General features: G+C 42.6%; 1 protein-coding gene across 1 annotated transcript in view; it reads left to right on the top strand.

Annotated features, from left to right (window-relative positions):
* Nucleotides 1-11012, top strand: part of PDE6D (phosphodiesterase 6D) — a 56690-nt gene extending 45678 nt beyond the window's left edge. Inside the window, exons 4-5 of the mRNA XM_083177468.1 lie at nucleotides 2350-2455; nucleotides 3281-11012. Coding sequence (XP_083033594.1) covers nucleotides 2350-2455; nucleotides 3281-3362 — 188 coding nt within the window. The 3' untranslated portion in view covers nucleotides 3363-11012. The remainder of the gene's footprint in view (nucleotides 1-2349; nucleotides 2456-3280) is intronic.
* The last annotated feature ends 6519 nt before the right edge of the window (nucleotides 11013-17531 follow it).

Below are 17531 nucleotides of genomic sequence, written 5' to 3'. Positions count from 1 at the left end.
GATGCACAACATATTCAATAAAAATGCCAGCATCACTCACATTTGTTATATAAGTTAAAATAAAAATATGTGTAAAAAATAATTATATTTCCTATATATAAGGTAAACTTTACAGGTCATTATGATGAAGAAAAATGTTTGCTTAGCAATTTTATTATGACAAATTCACTTGGCACTCAAAGGGTTAAGTAAAGAAAGGGAAATGGAAACCTTCATTCTGAGACCTGATGAATCAAGCCAATTATCTGTCAGGTATTGGTAGGACTGACCCATAGTAACCCTAGGTTTCCACTATTGAATTGAATAGGGGAAGTGTTTATTGGCTTAAGAAAGCGTTAGGAAAGTCAGAGGCTCGCCTCTCTCAGCCAGTGAACTCTCTCCCTTTTATTTACAATGAGAGCTTTTGCCAAAACCTGGTTATTCAGAATGAGTGTCCTCAAAGGTCACTACTATGTCCACTGGCTTGTATACTATTGCTCTAAAACAGGGGTGGGGAGCCTTTTTTGTGCCATGGGCGTTTGTATGGGGAAAAAATCCTTCCAGGGCCATATATAAAAATGTATCTTACAACTTTCCCTGCTGCAGCTGTCCTACGCTTCGGCGGCTGCCTCTGAATAGGACTGACTGTCGCATACGGCCCCCGGGCCTGAGGTTCCCAAATGTAGAATAACATTTGGGTTATAATATTGATATGTCACCAAAGTTATTAGATGTGCCAACTGACCTATGGCAATAGATGAAGACAGTCTCAGGTGTGGAGCTACTTCTATGCTGATCATGAGTTAATGAAGGACATCTGTGCTGTCCATTGTAGTGAAAAGATGGGTAGTCAAGCAGGGTCCACTTAGTAGCAACATACCCAGGCTGGAACTACCAATAATTGGCTCCAGGAAGACTGGCACCTGCAGCTGTGAGGAGACCAGTGGTACAGCGGAAACATGTCTGATAGGACTAGCAGGGCATGCAATAAATCTTAACAACTGGCTCCACTGTGGCAGAGGAGTATCAGTGCAGGTACTATAACTCTGAGAAGCTGTCTATGAGGTGGGAAGGGGGTCGTAATTCAGATCAATGTTCAATTAAGTCAAAAGTCTGTTCGTGCAGGGTGGGGAACTTTTACAAGAGGATATTTGCAATGAAAAATAGGCCATACCGGGTGAAGGAGGCAGGGAGTGGATTCACTTTTTTGTAAATTATTTGGTAGTACATCCATGAGGTGGCAGAAGTAAAGAGACTGCATGTATGGAGCCAGTTAGGGGTTAAGGAAGCCCACAAAATAATTGCTGTTCTGTGATAAAATCTCAAATGTAGTTTGAGCTTAAAATCTCATCGATACTTTTGAGAAAAGATGGCACATCTGTGCTTCCATTTTTGTTTTATTTTCACCTTAGAGCAGTGCTCATCAAATTCATTCCTAGGGACACACTAACATTACATGTTTCCATGCCGCATCACAGAGTCTACCTGCTCATCTTTTAACTGTGTCAGTCCATAATGAATATACCTGTGCTTTAAGTAATATGGAAACATGCACTGCACAGTAAACAAAGACGCATCTTTATGTCTTACACATGTAGTAGTAGTCCTCATCATATTATATCAACATGCATGCATTTCTATGACATTTGTGTGTCACACAAATGCAATTTCTTAAATGAATTATTTTGTTGCCCCAGAAGAAAGCACTTATACCCCTTTTTACACCAAAACGCCGGGTCGCACCCGGGTTTTTGGACCCAGCTTAAACCCGGGTGCGACCCAGCATTTGTTACCTTTTACACCGGTGTCCGACATGGCAAACTTCACCGCCCCCCTGGCAGAGGTGGTTCCTGAGCCAGCACGTGGAGATGACATCATCTCCAAGCGCAGGGACCACCGATCGCCGGGTCCTGGACCACCGCTCTGGGGGCAAGCCAAGCACCAAGGTAAGCCACTGAAGACTTGGGTCCAAAAAGATGGAGCCACTGGACCGCTGTTCTAGGCAAGTTACCGCTAGACCAGCAGGAACATTTTGTTAACATTCAATGGGACAGATGTATTAAGCCTGGTGAAGAGATAAACTGGAGATGAAGAGGAGCTAAAGTGGAAGGAGATAACGCACCGGCCAATCAACTCCCAACTGTCATATTTCAGACGCAGCTGATTGGCTGGTGCATTATCTCCTTCCACTTAATCTCTTCGCCAGGCTTAATACATCTGTTATCAAATATAACACGTGGTATTAACTAGACATTTTGAAGTGTAACTGTACATGATGCTACTATTAAAATAAATGTTATGGTTGTAAAATTTGATAAATAAAAGGAATAAATAATGATACATCTAATCACATATTAATTTATCTTGCAGAGTGGTCCTTTGAATTTGGCTTTGTGATGCCCAATTCAGTGAATACCTGGCAGTCCATGATAGAGGCTGCCCCTGAGTCCCAAATGATGCCGGCTAATGTTTTAACGTAAGCACTTGCAAGGAGGAAGAAGCTTGATAGACTTGCTGTTATTGCAGCATTAATAGTGCAATTACTTCAGATATCCAACAAAATATATAATATTCAGCTAAAAATTGTGTCTTGTATGGTACAATAATATAGTAATGAAATATACTTTTTAAAGTCCTGTCTGTTGCACCAGTTGGCAGAATAAATCCGCTGTACTAGCTGCCTTTTACTGCCAAAGCTTTGTCCTGGGAAATAGTAATGAGACCCACTATGCATTTAAACCAGGTATTCTCTGTCTAAGCAGCTTTCATCTGAAATCCTGTGTAGATTTATTTATTACCAGTTTCTTATATAGCGCACACATATTCCTCAGCGTTTTACAAAGAATATTTGTCCATTCACATCAGTCCCTGTCCCAGTGGAGCTTACAATCTATGTTCCCTACCACATGTACATGCACACACAGACATTCTAGAGTTAATTTTTTGGGAGCCAATTAGCCTACCAGTATATTTTTGGATTGTGGGAGGATACCGGAGTACCCGGAGGAAACCCACGCAAGCACGGGGAGAATATACAAACTGCACAGTTAGGGCTGCGGTGGGAATCGAAACCATAACCTCAGGCAGTAATGCTAACCATTACACTATCCGTACTGCCCCACATGATTGATGAATACACGTTGCCTCTGTCACTGCATAGCTTTATCGAAAGTGGCCAGGACTATTGTGATAGGATTTATGCATCTGTGAGAATCATTTGGTGATACTAGGCTATAGTTTATCTGTAATAATTGGTTTATCACGAATGCTTTAACAAGGTTTTTTATCATCTTCTTTACAGGGGCAATGTTATTATAGAAACAAAGTTCTATGATGCTCAACTTCTTGTCAGTACATCGAGGGTCCGGCTCTTCTATGTGTGAGGCATAAGGAACCAACATGGTTTGTTTTTTTGTACCCCAACATAAATTTCTTTATTTGCTTTGTAATCTCTTCATCTCTACTGGGGAAAAAAAAGAAAAACCAAACAGACATTTTCTTGGGTGCTATGGATTTTATTGCATTCTGGAACTGCACCCATGTTTCCAAATAAGTGGTCTGAGAACACCCTGACTGCATATTAAGATCGCCTTCTGCATCCTATGCTCCTGAAATACTGAACTGTATTTGTTTGTGTGTATACAGTTACACAGTAATTTTTTTTCTCTGTCTCTCTCGCAAATGTTTTGATGTACTCTAATGGCAAATCTAATTATGGGGTATATACTGGTATGTCTGAAAAAATGAACCAAACCTGGAGCTCATTGTTAATATCTGTATATGGCTGATCCTTTTGCCCTGTTCTGTGATGATTCTGGCAACTGCATTGCCATTTTACATGCATGTTACAGATGGACTGAGGCATGTACGCAGACCTGCTCTGTGTATCATCCTTCAGTATTCATATGCTGTCTCTTTTTTATTTTATATTTTTAAGGACATCTCCATTTTGTTTATTTTAATTCTTTTTTTTACACTGTACATCCTAAACATTATTTTACTTCAGTAAGAACAGCATAGTGCTGTAGAGATATATGACTGCTGATAATCCTTTCTCATACTGTGCTTTCTGGTAAACCCACAACCAAAGCTGCACGGGTTTTAGGATTGATTTATCTATTATCTGCAATTTTATTCTGTGTAATAAAATTGTGAGTTTAATGGTATAGCAATGTCCTTTTATCTCTCATTGGGCCAGATGTCCTAAGCTTGGAGAGTGATAAACTACCGGCCAATCAGCTCTTGTAATTTTTCACACACCGCCTGTGACATGGCAGTTAGGAGCTGATTTTTCCCACTCCCATTTTATCACTTTTCAAGGCTTAGTACATTGCGTCCTTTTATCTCAGCCAAGCCGTCTCTTCACAGGACTTTACCCCTTCACATCAGCTTTCCCAGTGATAATTGCACTATATTGGAAAAAAAAAATTTAGGGTTCCCATTTAAAGTTGATTTACAAAATGGAGATGTCCTTTGAGGTAGCTCCACTATATTTTGTTTGCTCACATTAAACTTTTGTCAGAAAAGATGCCCCTTTCCTGTGATTCCAATGAACGGGCTACAAATCAATATATTGGGCCTAACTCAGACTCTGTTATAGTTTTGCAAAATGTCAATGGGCTGCGGGGGAGGGGGATACCCAAGCGTTCTGGACAGGCCTGCATTGTCTGTGCCACTCCTTATCTTGTCCTTGCCATTCTCCGTCGCTACTTAAACTGCAAAACCGCAGTTTAAGTGCTCATGCGCAAGTCTATGGCAATCGTCAGGTAGTGATTTTCAGAGATCTGCAAGGGACTCTGAAGTAGGCCCATTGTCCGTAACAATTTTTTTTAAATAAACACATAAAAATTGAACACCATTGGTAAGTGGATGTTACAGTATATATGAAAACAGAGGAAGCTTCTATCGTTGCCTAATGTTACGAGAGCTGGAACTCAGCGCAATTGTCTGCTTATTCTGAGTTTTATAGCAAACATGCACTACACAGACAAAATGGGCAGGAATGTCTGCCCACCCAGACATGGAAAAGTTATTTTGTGATGGAGAACAATTTTCCATTTTCTGGAGGCGTTACAAACGATGCTTACTGGAGAGCATTAGTCAGTCACAATACCTTGGAGCACTAATTTATCGTCTGGAAAAAAAATAATATCCAGTCTATGTAAAGATGTGTTTTCTCTTATTGAAAGTCATGTATGGCAAATGCTGGACTATCCTTCTGTTAATACTTCGTTTTTAGTATCATTTTTGTCCTGCACTACTACAACGTGCTGCTCCCTCCACTGATTTCCAGACCGCCATAGACACGGACTAAAAATCTGTGCTGCCTAAACATTCTCAGAAGAATGAAAGTTGTACACAGCGGGGACAATTTTGCAATCTACATGATTTTAGAATTAATAGCGATTCAATAGAATAAATACACTATAGAATGATCTAATAAAACTGAATGTAAAGGATTACACTATTATCTGGAATAGCAGAAGTGTTTTGAAGTTGCAAATAGAAGCCAGTTTGTTATTCGTTAATAACCACACTATTCTCTAATTTGCAGACCAAGTGTTAAGGAATTATTTATTTTGTGCCAGTCTGAAGTGGTTGAGCCTGGCCTAAATCGTTGGGGTTATACTAGTTGAGAATTAACCTATGTAGAATAGAGCTGTGTACCATAACAGTCCAGAAAGGCACACCTACATTTCTGCATATGTTCTTGCAGTGCAGAGATCTAAGTTGTGTTTTGTGATTGGTCAATAGATGGGTTCTCTGTTCATTATCACTGGATGTGCCAGAGGGTGGAATAACCTAGATTTCCAGTTGCAGTTCCACAACAGCTGGATAACCACATGTTGCCCAAGCCTGATAAATGCTCTGTGCAATAGGAGGAGTTATTGTATATTTGTTTTAAATGCTGAATAAAGAGTCCGCTGAATAAATTAGATACATACTTGAAGATGAAAATGTTATTTAATATGCTGTTTTGTAGAGGAAAAAAGTAAATTACAAAAGTTTCTTTAAACCTAATGTATGTTTATTTTTTTGTTTTTGTTTTTTAAAGATTCAGTTACAACTTTGAATTTCTAGAATGATGAGTCGCTTTTAGGGTAATTACATAATGTTTTTGTTTGTGTTTTGGTTTAAAGTAACTGCTGTTTGCACAGGAATACATGTGTAATGTTCTATAATTGATGCTGATCCGTATTGGCTGGATGTGCTTATTGACTAAATACGTATAATTGGGCAACACCATTATCTTACTTGTATTGGCTATAATCGGATTATGGTTTTACCATACACTGTACCCCTTGATGGGGGATGTCTTGCGATGCCACTGTGTAAACCTAGCTCTTTACCGTTACACACACAAATAACTTGGTTTAACTTTGCATACCTTGTGTATGGCATTGTCTCTTTATCTCTCTTCTGTCATGGGCTGTTGGGCCAAGCATATAGGGCCTATTCTTATTGTTACAAACACACACACACACACACACACACACACACTGTAATTTGCTTGTTAACTTAAAATAATCATTCACATGCAAACTAACATAATTGTTTGTCAGATCTTAATGGGAAAAAAAAAAACATAAAATGCATCATTTAGTTATATCACAATATTGTGTCCTATATGAACCCCATATATGCAGATGTGCAGCACAAACGTTGTTTTCATCTGACCGATAATAGCAAGCAAGTTTAGTGTTGGTGCACTTTTGTTTAGGACAGACACCTGTCAGTGCAGCACTGACTGTGGGTAATGTTTTGCATAGTATGATGTGTAGAGCCAGACAAATGTTGGTGAGGGAAACGGTCGTATTGTCGACCCGACTTAGGTCGACGCTGTTGGGTTGACAGGCAACAAGGTCGACATGGGACAAGGTCGACAGGGTTTTAGGCTGACATGCGTTAGGTCGACATGGGTTAGGTCGACAGGTTGCAAGCTCGACATTGGTTTTTTCACTGTTTATTGAGCCGACATGTGCCGACAGGCGGTGTTTCATGCCCTACCATCCACTAGGGCATGGTGGGAGAATAAAATAGTGTGCCGAGCGCAGCAAGGCACTGTGCCCAAAGCATCGCATGCGAAGCGTGCGATGCGCGGGGCTGCGGTTGACTTCCAACTGTGTCCATGTCCACTCTGTCAACATTCAGGTAAAAAAACTGAAAAAAACCCTTGTCGACCTAACCCATGTTGACCTAAACCCTTGTCAACCTTGTCCCATGTCGACCTAGACACCTGTCAACCTTCACCCATGTCGACCTTGTTGTCTGTCGACCCAACGGTATCGACCTAAGTCGGGTCGACAATACGATCCACACCCGCTGGTGAGCCTCTACATACAATGCATAATTGTGCTGGATATTTTGTGCATGAATGCATAATGATCTGTCGTTTGAGAGATTTGGTGTGTGCAACAGTAGGAGATTCCGCATACTTGCTGGCTTCATTGGAAATCCACAGAGCCTTTATCGATGCACAGGACAATTAAATTTTCCACCATCTCATCTATTGCAGGGTAAGCTAGTAGGTCATTGGAACACCTTTTGTTCAAGCCAGGCTCATTCATATTGAATTTTGGAAATGCCCAGTGTTTCCATATTTACAAGTTATTTTGGTACTTGTTTCCTAGCAGGGCGCCACCGATTTTAATTGTATGAAATCGGGTCGCAAAAATCTGGTCAATCGCATGCAACCAACCCGATTTTTACATTGGAACCAATGTTAAATGGTCCCTGAGACCCGATTTTACATTGGCCCCAATGTTAAATGCCCCCCAGACCCCATTTCTCATTGTATGCCCCCCCATTGTTAACGCCAGGCCATGATCAATGGCAACCCGAAGCATGGCAAGCGCCGCGAGGGGCGGCGGTACACGTCCTTCGACCTTTTCATACCCCCCACTATACACGTCGGCGTGGAGTTGATTATATATAGTGTGGCGAGCGCAGCGCATTACTTCAGACTTATTACGTGTCCCCTCACGGGGCTCGCCACGCTTCGGGCTCGGTGGCTGGCTGCGCTCGCCACACTATATAAAATCATCTCCACGCCGACGTGGATATTGGGGGTATGAAAAGGTTGGAGGACGCGTACCGCCGCCTCTCATGGGCTCGCTGCACTCGCCACGCTTCGGGTTGACGTTGATCGTGGCGTTGCGTTAACAATGGAGGGGCATTTGACATAATTAACCATCAGTGTGGGTTTACAATTAAAATCGGGTCTGGGGGGCATTTAACATTGGGTCCAATGTAAAAATCGGGTCGGTCGCGTCGCATCGATAATGGCATGCGATGCGACCGATTTTCAAAGTGCGTTAAAAACGTCTTTAAAGCCCGAAAATCGGGTCGGTCGGGTCCCATTGCATACCTTAAGTTTAAGGTATGCGATGGGAACCGACAGGCGTCGTGCTAGGAAACAAGTTCCATTATTTTATATAAAGAATGCAATACAGACAGTATTTTAGGAGCATGGAAAAAGTTAGTAGTAGTTGGTAGTTTGCGTTACTAAGTTGATGTTTTTACTTTTGCACTTACATAATACATCAAAATGTTGCTCTGTACAACGTCTGCTCACGTGGGCACGGAAAATGTAAACATAGTTATTCACTATAATATAATGTAAGTCTTGGACATATGAAAAAATGTCACCTTGCTAAGACAGAAGGCATTAATGGGTGCATTTCAGTAACCACTGTGTGACAGCAAATATATTATACACACACACACACACACACATCTATATTCTAAATTGTAAAGTAACTTCATTTAAATAAAGTGTTACAGGCAAATTAAAAATGTAGGTGACAATTTATTTTTATTATTGTGTCCATGAAATATGTTTTAGATTACAATTCCTGTTAGTACTACTATATGCTGATTAATAATAGGGTTTGTTTCATGTGTTTTCCCCTAAACTTTTATTAACCATAAATTATTTTCCATAAATATCCATCTTTCTGCTTCTTAATATTCATGCAAGTGGAACAATCCTAGTGCTTCCTCTCTGTCAAGGTGAAATGTAAAACTTTCTTTGACATAATAATAATAATAATAATTACCAATATAATCTCGTATTCATACTATACAAATGAATTGTTGTGTGCAAAATTATATTAATATAATCTAAAATTTTGAATGGCACCCATACATCTTAACGGAACATTGCCATCTGGTGGCCAAATGAACAATTCAAAAGAATGACCTTTTGTTTTAAGTGTTTTATGGGCCTGATCAGCATATACGCCTCATTTGTGATCGTTAAATGTTCCTATTGTTATCTGGTGGTGATAAAGTGCTTTTATCTGAATGGCATGACAACAGTCCCTCAACACTTCAGGTTAGCCCAATATACAGTGCCAGTAGTCTACTACTTAATTGTCAGAGCGTTTTCATTCAGTAAACAGAACCATTATTTAGTGTCCTAATGGTTGGGCTTGATTGTATCAAACAATCTGCGGTATAGGAAGGTATAACTGATCCAGATTGTTTTTTAAATGAAACACGTCTTTATTACACTACTACAGTCAATTTACTGCAGCCGTTAGGTCTCCGATACAGTTGCCCCACCTTGTACCATTATTACATATTTGCTGTCTTTTTTTAAACAGCTGATGAAAGGGAAAGTTGCTTCTATACAGACTAGTGCATTTATTAATCTAGGCAAATGCATTCTATTAGTTAAAAACACTGTTTGCCTTTGAAGTATTGGGCTTCCCCATGCACACCGGCGTGGATAGGCAGAAGACTGTTCTAGCAGGGCATTGCTAGAGGGGCAGGATCTATTTTCTATCAGCGCCGTACTAAAGCAGCCTAGTGTGAACACTAATATTGCGTGTGACTGCAAGACCCAGTCATTATGCTGTTCCAATTCGGCCAAAAACTACATATAAGGCTCCAGTGTGTACCCAGTTTTAATCTGCCTAACCATTTCAGTTCTTCATTATCCCTTTCAGAAAAAGCACTGCATCATTGCAGTGTTGTTGCAGTCACTCTTTACAAATGCAAGCTCTGTTGAGAATAGGGTGCATTGTAAGTGCGTGTGTTTATTTTCAACGGTAACAGACCATTTTAACTCAGATTCAAATTTTCTCTTTATTAGGGTTCTATTTCTGAAGAACATAACCTGTCAGATTCTGTAGACCAATGAAAAGAACAGATTTAATTTATTATAGCTCCCTAAATGGTAAAAGTTAAAGATGTTTACCAAATACAGGGTTAGGTACTGTATATGATAATAGAATTTTAGTGTGAGTATTTTTACATTGAAATGTTATGCCTGTGTTCCTGTCTATTCATAAAATGCATTAACGTTTACTCATTGCCTACACATGGGTTCCTCATGGCACAGTTACACCACTGCTAAGACTTTCGCATGAGGAATGGTTCAGACCATAAAATGGCTACATAGTGTGCAGGTAATACTGTAGATACACCTTTGTAATATCAATAGAGATGTTTGGATTTGTATAGAGTTTTTCTTTTACTGGTTTTCAAATTTGCTCTAGAATTTAAAAATCTGCTGAATTTGACATAAACTTAATATTGTAAACAGAATTGCTATATTGTATTTTATTTGGTTTTCCATGCAAACAACAAACACAAGCTGTAAATATGAATACTTTGAATTTTAAATACAACCCCAAACTGCAAATTTGTACTGAAAGGACTTAAACATTTGTGAGTATTTCATTATGGTTTGCATAGTTCAAGCAACTCTATTACCAAATATCCTTCTCACTTAGAGCATGGGTGGCCAAACTTATCATCAAGGACCTGCAATCGTTTATGTTTTCCATACAACCAAAGATCTATAGAATGTGTCAGTTAGATATTAATATACCCGTGCCCCAGCTAGGTGGTCTGGAAAACATGAACTGTTCGGGTCCTTGGGCACTGGGTTGGCCACATCTGACTTAAAGCATTAGCTTACATTTCTTGTATTCTACTGTTACACAAACTATCCAAAGTAATACATTTGTAATTTACTCATTCTGTTGAATAACCAACTGCAATAATAAAGATTTTTAAACTGATGGATATCTGGTCTGAATATCTTTCTTAACAACTAAACATATTATATGATTACACTATCAAAGCTAAGATGTCTCTGTGTAATGTCACAAAGCTTGTTTCTTGTAAAAGGAAGTAGTTTTAGCACTACAGAACAAGGTGACATGGGTTATTTAATTTCTATCATTGGAAGTACAGTATTCTCAGTGTTGTGTTTTGCTGCCCTCACATGGTGTATTCTAGGAACACTGAACACTGCTTTTGAACATTTATTACGTTCAATTTGACACATGATATGAAGCTCTTGGACAATGTAGTTTGACTGTTCTTTTTATTTCCTAATAATATGAAATCTGGGGCGGGGGGGATTAGTTTTTTTATTTATTTGCATCACCATATTAAACATTACATTTCTGTCACTTCCATATACTCATGGTAATTATGATAAGTAATGTGCCTACTGCGCTGCTGGAAGACTTTCCTTAAACCGTTGTTGTTGGTTCCATAGCCCCTGGCAATACATAGATGAGCAAAATAAAAAACAAGAAAATAACTTTTTACATTACAAATGTTAATTAGGACAAGTACATGTTAAATTAAGCGGACACTGATGCAGTTATAAAAGTGGCAGAGATATATTCTTAGAAAAGCACATAAGGAGAGAGGGCCCTGCTCTTGGAGCTTACATTCTAAAGGATTCCTCACAACCCACAGCCTTCCTTGTGCCTTACCTGTAGCCATCCAGAGTAAATTACACTGTATCCCCATACCTTCACCTTTGCAACTAACTTAGGCAGGGTACACACCAGAACGATTAGGGCTCAATTCCAACAATCTGGATCCAATTCCGATCGATTGGCTGTAGATTGTATGTAGATTGGGCATGTTTAGATCCGATGCGCATCCCCGCTATCGTTTGCTCGTTTTACAGATCCTACCTGCTGCAGGTAGGAGCTGTAAAAGATCCATTCAACTGGATACAGACTCAGATCGGATTGGGAACAGATTGGATGCAGATCGTTAGCAGATCGTGTGCTCCAACAGATCGCGCGACCATCACACAATCTGCTAACGATCTACTAACAATCAGGATCGCTCTGGTGTGTACCCAGGCTAACATGGAGGCCATCAGACAAATGCAGCTTACTGACACAGAGGTCATAACACACACGCTTATTACAGCACCTACAGATGGAGCCACTGCGCTCGGCAGATCCCTTTCACTGGCGAGCGCCGGCGATAGAGACTACGACGCGTGTGCGTCTGACGCGCACGCGTGTCCCAGTATCACGGCAGCTGGGCAGCATCTCCCTGCTGGTCTCCACTTCAGGGAGACGCTGCCCAGTTCGGGAGGGGGGGGGTTGGGGCGGTGAGAGGGACCGGTGGCGATGGCGGGGGAGTTAGTGTGGACCCCCGCCAAGCTCCGTTGCCACAGGGCGCGCAAGCGTCTCATGTGCGCGCACCCCTGGCGGTAGCCTGCCGGCGGCGGGGGATGGCGATAGAATCGCCATTCCCTGCAAAGTTGTGGCCAGCTACATCTGTATGTAAGTAAGGGTTGTGATTTAAAATCTAGACATTCTATAGATAGTCAATAGGTCAGAACCCGATGTCCACAGGCAATAAGTAAGTTTAACTGTTGAATGGTTTACACAGAATTAGATCGACAGGGTTAAACGGTTGACAAAGAAAATATATCTATGCATTTATTTAAAACCTACCACTCCCCTTGGTAGAACAACACAGCTTGTCCCCAACAATCCCAGCCCAGCAGGGATGGAACTCCCGCCAGGCTCCATCCCTGGATAGGGCACCTGTCACCTCCATTACCTCCCACTTCTGCCCCTCCTCCTGTTATAGAAGAGACACTGGCAAGAGCAGTGCTCCCACTCTGTGACCTAGAATATGTGCCCCGCTGGCTGTGCTGTGTGGTTGCGGATGTGATGTCCAACCTCGACCTTGGCAACTGCCTGTAGTTACTTTGACTGAGGATCCGGCCTGCAGACAGCATACAGTGAGGAGGGAGCAGTGCCGCTGGGGTCTGAGGAAGGAGTTGGGAAAGCAGCACTGGTCAAAATAGTACAAAATAAATGGTGTGAAGTGTGTGTGAAAAATAACTTGCAGGTGAGGGAGAACATGGCTCACATAGAGGAAGGGGGACATGACTCATTCAGGGGAAAGGGGACATGACTCACACAGGTGAGGAGAACATGTGGTGGCTTTTATATGCTTTTATTATTTTACTGTGGTGGCCTACTGTATATGCTTTATTATTTTCCTTCTAGGGCCCATGCCAATGAGCATATGAATTTACCTACAATGGGATCAGTGATGTAGTGGCAGGTGTAGAAGGGTCAGTGATGTAATGTACGGTACAGAGGGGATCAGTGATGAAGTGTATGGTATAGAGGAGTCAGGGATGTAGTGGTGGGTGAAGAATGTTCAGGGATGTAATGTAGGGTATTGAGAGTTCATTGATGTAGCAGAGAGTATAGAGGGGTCAGTGATGTAGGGTATAGAGCAGGCATGTCCATACTGTGGCCCTCCAGCTGTTGTGAAACTACATGTCCCAGCATGCCTTGCCATAGTTTTAGCATTCTCTAATAGCAAAACTGTGGCAAGGCATGATGGGTCTTGTAGTTTCACAACAGCTGGAGGACCATAGTTTGGACATGCTTGGTATAGACTAGTGTTCAGTGATGTAGCAGAGTATAGAGGGGTCAGTGATGTAGTGTAGGGTATAGAAGGATCAGTGATGTAGTGTAGGGCAGGGGTTCCCAATCTTTTTTGAATCACGGCTCCTTAGAGTATCAGAATTTTTCCAGGGCACCCCTAGGCCCCCCAAAAATATATAAAATGAAGTAGATTGTGTTTATGCTTCTTAGGTTCAGTTATGTGGTAAAGGGCAGGATTTGCTTCTATTTGTACACAGCCACCAGCACTGGTTTTGTCCATAAATAATTGATCATAAATTATTTAAATAATTTTAAATATCCGTGGCACCCCTGCAAGTGTCCCGAGGCACACCACTGGTGTAGGGTATAGAGGGGTCAGTTGGGAAGGGGAGGGGGGGGGAGGGGTGGGGGTTGTGCAGCATAAAATTGATCTTGCCTCTGGGCAACTGGGATGAAATTATGCCACTGCAGCCCAGGCTACATCAGAGCTGCCGAAAGAACGCAGTACTGCCAGGGCCTGAAGAGCACTGCTGTGACTGGAATTCATCTGCCAGTAAGCTGTGTGTGTGTGTGTGTGGGATACAGCATCCTCATCAATAAGCTTACGCACTCATACACTGCAAATCTACAGTCGAAAGCAGTGGTTCCCAACCCTGGTCCTCAAGTACCCCCAACAGTGCATGTTTTGCAGGTCTCCACACAGAATCACAAGTGCTATAATTAGCTCCACCTGTGGATCTTTTCAAATGTGCCTGAATAATGAGTGCACCTGCCGGGTGACCTGGAAAATGTGCACTGTTAGGGGTACTTGAGGACCAGGGTTGGGAACCACTGGTCTAAAGCATGGATAATCAACATGCGACCCTCCATCAGCTAGAAAACTATACATCCCAGCATGCCCTAACGCACAATATATTGATATTAGGGTATGCTGGGATGTCACATTTTAACTACCCCTGTTTTAAAGAATGCAGTCCTCTGGTTCTAACTTACTTCATACTTGCCTACCTGACCCTCTCCATGAGGGAGAAAATGCTCTGTTCCTGGCCTTCCCTGGTAATGTAGGATTGCCATCACCTGTGGAGAGCTAGGTAATTGATAAGAAAGGTGTTTCACCACAGGTGATGCTAATCACACATTACCAGAGAAGCACAGGAACAGAGCAATTTCTCCCTTATGGAGAGGGTCAGGTAGGCAAGTATGACTTACTACTGGGGTAGCCAACCCTAGTCCTCGAGAGCTACCAACAGTGCATGTTTTGCAGGTCTCCTCACAGAATCACAAGTGAGCTAATTAGCTCCATCTGTGTATTTTTTAAAATGTGTTAGTGATTAAGTCCAGCTGTGCAGCAGCTAGGTTGTCTGTAAAATGTGAACTGTTGGTAGCTCTCGAGGGCTAGGGTTGGCTACCACTGACTTACTTGCTCGGACAACATGGACCTCCCACATTCTGCTGAAGCATCTGCTTTGCCATATTTCTCAATATTTCTCATCATAACTCTTTGTAGTAAGTGTCCTTTTGTAGGAACTTTGATCCAAAAGGCTCAATACCGAGATAAAGTGTTGCTCTCAATCAGCAACCCGCTGATTGAGAGCAACACTGGGAGAGATAAAAGTACACCATAAAGTCTTGGTTCCCCTTGTGTGTATATATTTTTTCAGCTAACATTTAATTAATACTACATCTAGAAGAGTCTTGGAGGAGCTTTATATACGTGCATTCTAATAAAAGATACAAAGGGGATTATTCTAGTTCACTCTTTCTGACAAAATCCTTCTTAGATGGACAAAACCATGTTACTTGTGCAGTAAAACCAAGCATATGTTACTTGTGCAGAGAGAATTAGATTTGGGTGGCGATTTACTTCAAAGTGAGATCTATATTGCAGTGTAAAAATAAAGCAGTCAGTATTTTCCCTGCACAGAAACAAAATAACTCACCCAAATCTAATTCTCTCTGCACAAGTTACATCTGCCCCCCTGCAGTGCACATGGTTGTATCCATCTAAGAAGGATTTTGTCAGAAAGAGTGAACTAGAATAAGGCATAAGTCCCAAAGCCCAAAGTTATATCCTGTACAAATAGTGATACAATAACTTGACACATTATTATAAAGCAGTTTATTGCCGAAACAATAGTAATACACTGAGTGTCAAGCCTGGTATATGGGAGCCTGGCCCTATATTTGTCCAATAAACACAAATTAATTATCCCATTACAAATCTTTTCTTTCCTTGCTCTGTCCATAGTCACCCTGCCGGTTGACTGTAGCCACGTACCCCTTCTTTATAGCAGTTTGCTGTATCTGTCCAGGGTGACCCTGCCGGCTGACTGTAGTCGCGTACCCCGTATTTATAGCAGCCGACTAGGGACAGATACGGTGACCTGCTATAAAGATTGGGTGCATGTATATTATGATTATTTATTTAAATATACATGGGGAGAGGTGAACGCTTCTTGTGCTGTAGAAGAGATCATGCAGCTATGGAATGCCCACATGGGCGTCCCAGCTTTGGCAGTATAATCGCAAGAACGGCCAGCATATCGATTGAACGTGCTTAGACACTGAGCTTTTGTTCTGATATGCGCCCGTCCTGTCAGATGAATATTAAACAGCACTGAACCTTCGACCGACCGAGTATGGACAGTCAATGTTACGTAACTCAGCTGGGTTTAGACTGATTTGACAGCTGGCAGGTGGGAAAAGGTCAGGCGTGAGCCCGCAGCTGGGACCGCTGTTTAGGACGGCCACAGCGAAACCTACACTGACTCTGTTGAGTCCCCCGGGCAGATGGAATACCCCTGCAAGTGCTAGGCTTCGCCTGTAGCCGCCGCGTTCGACAGAGCCAGTTAGGCCGGCTCTGACCCCGATGCAGCCAGGTGTTAGGTGTAGACAAAGGGTGAGCGATCGCCAGGGGTATCTCAAAAGGATAGTCTGACTAAAAGGGCCTAGCTGGGAAATGACCCCTGACTACCGGCACCAGGCCAAGGACGGGGATAGTGACCCAGTCGCAGACACAAAGGATACTATGGGGAATCTGGGAACGGGGACACACAAAGACAAGTGATTCCCCAAAGCCGGGAGTAGAAGAAAAGGGGTACACCCCTGCCTGAGAAAGCTAGGGCCACAGACAACAACCAAAACAACTGAAAGGAAGACACAACAGCAAAATGGTGAGCCCACGGAGGGGAACCGCCACGGAGGGCAAAGGAGCGGAAAAGGGAAGAAACACCGGGCTCCGAAGGAGCACTTACGTGACCCACAGGTGGAAGACGGAAGTGGATCTGACGCAGGCTTTGATCCGAAGCTGGAAGGCAGACCAAGTCCAAAGGAGCTGCAGGAACAGATGGACACAGGGGCTGCAGGAACAGAGGGACACTGGAGTGCCCAGGCGAGGAGGTACTGGAACTGAAAGGGCTCCAGGGACCGGGTGCTAAGGCTAGTGCTTGAATAAAGCAAAGAGCTATAACCGGCGTCTGTGCCCAGCAGACGCCGGCTATTTATTTAAACCTCGCGCCGCCTGCGTGACGTCAGGCGCGCGCGCGTTCCCTGACAGCCGGGCGGAAGTTCGGGGACGTTGCCTGGCAACGCCCCGACGCCCGTGCACAGAACGAGGCTTGGGACGTTGCCCGGCAACGTCCCCCGCCTCCAGCCTCTGTGCCAGAACTGCCGTCCGTCCGGGTGCAGCAGATCCCGGACGGCGGCACGCAACAGTACCCCCCCCCTTGAGGAAGGGTTAACAACCCTTTACCCCCGGGTTTATCTGGAAACTGTCGGAAAAACAACCTCTTGAGGTTGGGCGAATGCAAATCCCTATCAGGAACCCACGACCTCTCCTCTGGACCAAACCCCCTCCAATGCACAAGGAAC

The sequence above is a fragment of the Crinia signifera genome, chromosome 3 (assembly GCF_055691185.1).
Source record: "Crinia signifera chromosome 3, ASM5569118v1, whole genome shotgun sequence".
NCBI lineage: Eukaryota > Metazoa > Chordata > Amphibia > Anura > Myobatrachidae > Crinia > Crinia signifera.
This window is presented reverse-complemented; position numbering and strand designations above follow the sequence as displayed.